Source organism: Terrapene carolina, unplaced genomic scaffold (assembly GCF_002925995.2).
Source record: "Terrapene carolina triunguis isolate 2854851 unplaced genomic scaffold, T_m_triunguis-2.0 Scaffold23, whole genome shotgun sequence".
Taxonomy (NCBI): domain Eukaryota; kingdom Metazoa; phylum Chordata; order Testudines; family Emydidae; genus Terrapene; species Terrapene triunguis.
The window spans coordinates 5,553,956-5,562,007 of record NW_020664374.1 but is presented as its reverse complement, the minus strand read 5'-3'; the positions used below and the strand labels follow the sequence as shown (position 1 = coordinate 5,562,007).

At 51.0% G+C, this 8,052-nt stretch overlaps 1 protein-coding gene across 1 annotated transcript in view; it reads right to left on the bottom strand.

Moving 5' to 3' along the window:
- The window catches only part of LOC112113613 (Xg glycoprotein (Xg blood group)), a 38,152-nt gene extending 34,164 nt beyond the window's left edge, over positions 1 to 3,988 (bottom strand). The window contains exon 1 of the mRNA XM_029910913.1: positions 3,670 to 3,988. Coding sequence (XP_029766773.1) covers positions 3,670 to 3,988 — 319 coding nt within the window. The remainder of the gene's footprint in view (positions 1 to 3,669) is intronic.
- Between the last annotated feature and the right edge of the window lie 4,064 nt (positions 3,989 to 8,052).

Sequence of the window (8,052 nt, the reverse complement as noted above, 5' to 3'; positions counted from 1 at the left end):
GGCGAAAAAGCCAGAGCCGGCCCTGGGCAGAGCCATTGCAAATGACTGAAATTCTGTGAATTACTGAGTGCAGCTGGTTAAAAAAAAGAGCAAACATTTATTCTGAAAAAAATCTGATTGACTCTGCTGGTGAGTAAGCAAACAAACGTAACAGGAAAGCAAGAGCACAGGGACCAGTTTGGAGCTTGACATAAGAGGACTGCCTGAGGCCTGAATCCTGATGGGATAACAGGAGGGTGTCTCTATCAACCCCTGAACTTGCATCCCCAGACTAGGCAGAGTGCAAGGTGCAAGTAGTGGAGTATCACAAGAAAATCCCAACATTTAAAGAGCTATTTTTGTGCAGAGGATGGGAGGTTGCAGCGTGAGAAGGAGTCTGTCTGCCAGTGAAGAAATGGCTCCCATAAATAAAAGACAGTTACCTTTTCCGTAACTGGTGTTCTTCAAGATGTGTTGCTCATGTCTATTCCAGATTAGGTGTGCGTGCTTGCCACGTGCACCAGTGCCAGAAGTTTTCCCCCTAGCAGTAGCCGTAGGGGAGCGCCCCTAGTGACCCCTGGAGTGGCATGGTATAAGGGATGCTGCACGCTCCCCCCACCTTCAGTTCCTTCTTGACCGACAACTCCGACAGTGGGGAAGGAGGGCAGGATGTGGAATGGACATGAGCAACACATCTCCAAGAACACCAGTTACGGAAAAGGTAACTGTCTTTTCTTCTTCGAGTGATTGCTCATGTGCATTCCACAATAGGTGATTCCAAGCTATATCTGTTGAAGGTGGGTAGGAGTTCACAGACACTCGGGACGGAGCACTGCCCTGCCGAACCCGGCGTCCTCCCTGGTCTGGGAGACGATTGCATAATGCGAGGTGAACGAGTGGACCAATGACCATGTAGCAGCCCTACAAACGTCCTGAATAGGGATGTGAGCCAGCAAGGCGGCCGACAAGGCTTGCGCTCTTCTCGAGTGCGCTCTCACAATCGGTGGCGGGGGAACTCCCGCCAGTCGTAACATGTATGGATACATGAAGTGATCCAGCAGCAGAGCTGCTGAGTGGAGATTGGTCAATCCTTCATGCGTTCGGCCGTGGCAATGAGCGGCTCTGAAGACTTCCTGAATGGTTTTGTTCATTCCAGGTAAAAAGCCAGAGCCCATCTCACATCCAGCATGTGAAGACAGCGCTCCTCACTAGACACGTGGGGCTTGGGACAAAGCACTGGAAGGAAAATGTCCTGGCTCATATGATAGGCGGAGACCACCTTAGGGAGGAACGAAGGGTGTGGGCAGAGCTGGACCTTATCTTTATGAAATACCTTGTACGGGGATTCGGAGGTCAGGGCCTGGAGATCGAGACCCTCCTAGCAGACATGATTGCCACAAGAAAGGCTACTTTCCACAAAAGGTGGGACCAAGAGCATGTGGCATGCAGCTCAAATGAAGGCCCTGTCAGCTTGGCCAGAACCAAGTTCAGGTCCCACTCTGGGACTGGGGGCCTAACGTAAGGAAAGAGGCGATCCAAGCCCTTAAGGAATTGACTGGTCATGGTGTGAGAAAATACTGTGTTGCCCTGGACTGGTGGGTGGAAGGACGATATGGCTGCCAGATGCACTTTGACGGACGAGGGCGCTAGGCCTTGGGCTCTGAGATGAAGGAGGTAATCCGGTATAAGCTGGAGTGGGGCAGCCACTGGTGAGACACAGCGATCAGTGGCCCACCAAGAGAACCTTGACCATTTCGCCAGGTAGGCCTGATGTGTGGAGGGCCTCCTGCTTTCCAGGAGGACTCGCTGGACTCCCTCTGGGCAGGTCCTCTCCTCTTGGCCTAGCCATAGAGCAATCACTGTGAGGTGGAGGGCTGCAAGGTTGGGGTGCCGGAGGCGACCCTGGTCCTGAGAGAGAAGGTCTGGGCGGGTTGACAGCAGCCACGGGGGGCGGGCAATGGACAGGCTCATCAGAGTGCCGTACCAGTACTGCCTGGGCCATGCTAGGGTGATCATGAGGACACGAGCCTTGTCTGCCTTGACTTTTTCCAGGACCTTGCTGATCAGCAGAACTGGGGGAAAGGCATAGAGAAGCTGACCCGACCAGGACATAAGGAAGGCGTCGGAAATCGCGCCCTTGCCCAGGCCCCTCCTGGAGCAGAACCGAGGGCACAGGCGGTTCTGCCTGGTCACGAAGAGGTCCACTTGGAGAGTGCCCCACGTTCGGAAGATCATGTGAGCCACCTCCGGGTGCAGCGACCACTCGTGCTGGGAGGAGAAGTCCCGGCTCAGGCGATCCGCTCGAGAGTTCCGGATGCCCGGTAAGTGGTGGGCTTCCAAGGTGATATTATGGGTGATGCAGAAGTCCCAGAGCCGGAGGGCTTCCTGGCAGAGGGCTGAGGAGCTGGCCCCGCCTTGCCTGTTGATGTAGAACATCGAGGCCGTGTTGTCCATGAGAACTCTGACTACCCTACCCGTAAGGCACGAGTGAAAGGCCATGCAGGCCAGACAGATCGCCCGGAGTTCTTTGAAAGGATGCCAAAGAGGGAGTCCGAAGGCTCCTCCACCTCTTCAGCCTATAGACTGAGGCTTGAAGCCACCCTTTTCAAGAGCTCTTGCTGGGCTTTTGTGTCCTCCTGGGGAACAGGAGGAGGAGGCGCCATGATGGCCTCATCAGGGGAGGTTCCCACTGGTGCTGCAGATCCCAGCGCTTGGTCCCCTTCTGAGCGCGGGGCTGGGGAAGAGCATTCCGCTGACCCCTTCCTGGGGGTGTTGAGAGAGGGAGGCGAACGGTCTGTCCAAGGCCCCGGCCACTGAGTGAGCCACCACCTTTGGTACCAGGACGTTGGCCAAGGAGCCTGGTGCCACTGCACTTGCTGTGGCACCGTCTGGGCGGGCTGCCACGTCGGACTCACCTGGTCCACTGACTGTCGGCTCCGAGGGGAGGCTGGGCTGGCATATGAGCAACTGACGAGTAGCGTTGTCATGAGCGGTGCCAGGCTCGAGACCTTGAGGCCGGTGTAGAGGAGCGGGAGTACCACCTGTAACAGCTGCTCCATGAACGGCTCCGTCGGGCAGATCCGCGATGGCCGGTTGCCGGCGATCTATGCCTGGGGCTGCGGGAGCGATGCCATGCCAGGGACTTTGACCAGGATGAAGAGTGTGAGCAGTGTCGACGTCTGTACTGTGAGGGGCTACGGTGGCTTCTCGGAGTCGGCGATCTCCAGTACTGTCGGCCCCAGTCCCGGCGGGGCATGCTCTGACCTCTAGGCCTGAGCTCCCTCGATGTGGAGTGGTCTCTCGATTCCCTGCTGCTCGGCACCCAGCCAGACAATTGGGTGGGGGTCGACGGGGACCAATGTGGGCTGCGAGAGGCGTCGTCACTCTGCGGAGAACAGTGTCAGGAACCTTCCCTCGACTATGAGTGGTACCGCCTGGGTGGCAACTGTGGCAGTCCAAGCGCTGGCTTGCCTCTGGACTGGGGAGCCGCTGCAGTCGGTGCAGCTGGTACTGGGAGAGACATTATGTCTTGAGCCACCTGCAGGGCCTCTGGTGTGGAGGGCACCCGTATGTGGCCATTGGCGTCCGGGGAGGTCGGCTCAGAGTGGGCTGGGCTACTCCGCTCTACCTGAGTCAGAGATCGTGAGGCTGAGGGGGATCGAGAGCTGCACAGCACGGGTCTGGTCTCACCCCCAGCCTTGCCCTGGTGCCTTGACAGAGAAGACTGCTTCTTCATCTTCTTAGAGTGCCCTGTGGATGGGGAGTGGTGCTGGCTGGTGGAAGGCACCATTGGGTTGCCGTGCACCGATGCTACGGTGCTCGGTGCCAACTCGGAGAGGCAGAGTGGTGTCAGGGTTAGGGCCGACTCCATCAATATGGCTTGGAGCCGCATGTCCTGCTCCTTCTTAGTCCAAGGCTTAAATGATCTGCAAATTTTGCAGCGGTCACTGACTTGGGTTTCCCCAAGACAGCGTAAGCAGCTAGCGTGCGGGTCATAGCCATAGGCCATTATAGGCTTATAGGTGCGGGTTATAGGCTAGTGTGCGGGTTATAGGCATAGGCCGTTTACAAGTGTCGCACAACTTAAAGCCTGGGGCGCAGGGCATGCCCCGACCCGGGCGCGGGGCTTGCCCCGACCCGGGTGCGGTTCTTCTACTCCAGTGTTTCTCAAACTGGGGTTGCCACTTGTGTAGGGAAAGCCCCTGGCGGGCAGGGCTGGTTTGTTTACCTGCCCCGTCCACAGGTCTGGCCGATCGCAGCTCCCACTGGCCGTGGTTCACCGCTCCGGGCCAATGGGAGCTGCTGGTAGCGGCAGCCAGCACATCCCTCGGCCCGCACCGCTTCCAGCAGCCCCCATTGGCCCGGAGCAGCGAACCGCGGCCAGTGGGAGCAGCGATCGGCCAGACCTGCGGACGGGGCAGGTAAACAAACCGGCCCGGCCCTCCAGGGGCTTTCCCTACACATGTGGCAACCCCAGTTTGAGAAACACTGTTCTACTCTATCTATATAACTAACTTTTTTTTTTTTTTTTTAGACTACAGGTACTAACTATCTACGAACTAAACGACAGTCGAAACAGGGAAAGCTACAGCAGAGGGCTGGAGCACAGCAGTTCCAAAGCATCTTCACTGGTGGCAAGAAGGAACTGAGGGTGGAGGGAGCACACAGTGCCCCTTATACTGCGCCATGGCGGTGCCACTCCAGGGGTCGCTAGGAGCGCTCCCCTACGGGTACTGCTAGGGGAAAAACTTCCGGCACTGGTGCATGTGGTGAGCATGCACACCTGTTATGGAATGCACATGAGCAATCACTCAAAGAACTGCAAATTAAGTCAAAATTAAAAGCAAAAACAAAAGAAAATTGTCTCTTGAGTCTGGGAATGACTTTGTGGAACCTGGGCACTAAGGACTGGTCTATATCTCAAAGTTCTGGCTGAGGAGAAATAAGTTGCTGATTTGGAGGACAGAGTCACTGTGCTGGAAAGTGCAGTAGGAGGAACCAGAGGCAGAGGGGACAGTAGCAGTGCTGCAGGATTCAGAGTAGCAGCCGTGTTAGTCTGTATTCGCAAAAAGAACAGGAGTACTTGTGGCACCTTAGAGACTAAGAAAGAGAAAAATGGAAAATGAGAGAAAAGAAGCATCATAACCCAGAGGTGTCTGAAAATACTGAAAGAGGAGACAGTTTGGTGCAAGCAAACCTTGCTTAACAATTTGTTAAGATTGAGGTCTGTGGAAAAGGGGAAACCAGGTAGGACCACACCGGTTACTAACAAGTTCACAGGTGAAATCCTGACCCCTTTGAAGTCAACAGTAGCTTTGCCATTGACTTCAACAGGGTCAAGTTTTCACTCCAAAGATTTAATCCTGAACCTTCATGACTGTCGCCAAAAATATTAGATCATGGAAAGGGCTACAGATCAGTCAGAACTTGCACTCCAATACCACAAAATTCAATTATTTTAGACCTCTCTGCTCTAACTTTAAAAAAGAGGGCAAGAGAGGGATGAGGTTACATTTAGAAGAGCAGAAATTCACTAGACAGGGATTTCCATTAAATTCACATTCAACTTTCAGATTCATGGAGACACACGATCCATTTAGCCTTTGTTGTTGTTCAAACACCTTTCCAATATTATTGTATATTTGTTCTATTAATATTTGCAGCCAAGTTTGGTGATTTTAATAGTTAATATACTCAGAGGGACATCCAGAACTGCAGCTATGTCTGGAAGGACGCTAGGGTGAGTTTCAATGAGTCTGTCAAAGTCTTTTTTATTATTATGCCACTTCAGTTACTCACAGGAACATAGGGTTCCTAAAAAAATGAGAGTCAGGGCAGCATTAGCAGTCATCAAAAATCTCCTGGAATGTTTTGCAAAAGTACAGATAGTTAATGCTTCCTGCTCCAGTTTCAATTTGATCTTTACTTCCTGTCCTCACATATCCTGGGGTGTTGTGGTGGTGCACAAATGGCTCCATTTCAGAACTGCTTGAGCACTCAACAACCCATTGAAATCAAGGGGCGAGGGGCGGTTCAGGTACATGCACGGAGGAAGCCTGCACCTTTGAAAAATCAGGCTACAGCAGTTCCTGTGATCACGTTCCACTCATGAGAGGGTTAAACTGAAATAGTAAATGAAGATCCCATTAGAATGAAAAGAGGAATCTGTAAATAGTAAGACATTTAGTACATTGCTGTGATCTGAGAATGGGAAGAACGAAAGCTTTGGAAACTGAACAAGTAACAAATAGCAAGTTGAATTTAAATAACGTAAATTGATATTGAAACTGTTTTTGCTATGATGGAAGACACGAAAATTGTTGTCATCACTACTTTGGCTAAGGCAGCTAAATATATTCATTCTTGTCAGTCCCAATCATTGAAGCTGAGAAAGTTACTGGCATTTAAGTTTAAGTGGCTGAAGAAATCATTTCTTATTTCAACAAAAGGAGTAGGCTATATGACTCAACAGGGAGTCATCATAAGACCTTTGAATGCCTCTCTTCAAACTAACGTATGCATATGTATAGGTGTGCTAAGCCTGATTTCAGTGATGAAACTGTCGGCACCCTGAAGGTAACAGAGCATTTAGTGCAGTTGAATAATAGAGAATCTTAGGCAGGGGCAGGACAGCTCATTGAGGCTTAATGGCTTTACTTTACAATAGCTATTTTCTTGGTGGGTGTCTTTTCTGTATGTCCATATCTTCCCTCTCGTTGTCTAGGGGCAAGATTTCTTATGTAAGATCCACATCTCTACTGAACACAAAACACTAACAAATGTGGCATTTGGTACGGCAAAGCATTTTACAAAATGTAGGCTGAAGCAATGAGCGGTGTTGGGAGTCAGGATCTCCTGAGTACTAATCCCACCTCTGCTACTAATGTACTGGGCACCCGTGGGTAAATCCCCAAGATCCTCAGAAGTTTTTAGGCACCTAAGTCCCATTGAAATCAATGGGAGTTAGGGACCTAAATTCCTTTGAGGATCTGGGCCTTTGTCTTTTTGGCTTCAGTTACCCCTCTGTAAATTGGCGATAAAAGTGTGTACAGTGCTGTACAGTGCTTTGAACATATAAAGCATCACAAAAATCTAAGTATTTTCTTTTAAAAAAATTAAATAAAAACATTTAACCATTTTTCTTTTCCAAACCTTAGCCCAAGAGCAGACAATGAATAAATGGGAGAATAAAAGTAGATTCCCGGTAAACCTTGTTTTCTAACTCAATAAGATGTGGACAGATTGGAAAAAGTCCAGAGAAGAGCAACAAAAATTATTAAAGATCTAGAAAACATGACCGATGAGAGAAGATTGAAAAAATTGGGTTTGTTTAGTCTGGAGAAGAAAAGTCTGCAAGAGGACATGATAACAGTTTTCAAGTACATAAAAAGTTGTTACAAGAAGGCGGGAGAAAAATTGTTCTCTTTAACCTCTGAGGATAGAACAAGAAGCAATGGGCTTAAATTGCAGCAAGGCAGGTTTAGGTTGGACATTAGAAAAAATTTCCTGTCATGGTAGTGAAACACTAGAATAAATTGCTTAGGGAGGTTGTGGAATCTGTGTCATTGGAGATTTTTAAGAGCAAGTTAAACAAACACCTGTCAGGGATGATCTAGATCAGGGATTGGCAACCTTTGGCACGTGGCCCATCAGGGAAATCCGCTGGCGGGCCAGGACGGTTTGTTTACCTGCAGCATCTGCAGGTTCGGCTGATCGCAGCTCCCACTGGCCGCAGGTCGCTGTTCCAAGCCAATGGGGGCTGCAGGAAGTGGCACAGGCTGAGGAATGTGCTGGCCGCCGCTTCTCGCAGCCCCCATTGGCCTGGAACAGCGAACCACGGCCAGTGGGAGCTGCGATCAGCCGAACCTGTGGATGCTGCAGGTAAAAAACCGGCCCGGCCCACCAGCGGATATCCCTGAGAAGCCGCGTGCCAAAGGTTGCCGATCCCTGGTCTAGATAATATTTAGTCCTGCCATGAGTGCACGGGACTGGACTAGATAGACCTGTCGAGGTCCCTTCCAGTCCTACGATTCTATGAATAACTGATGTGCATGTACATGTAGTGTACATTGT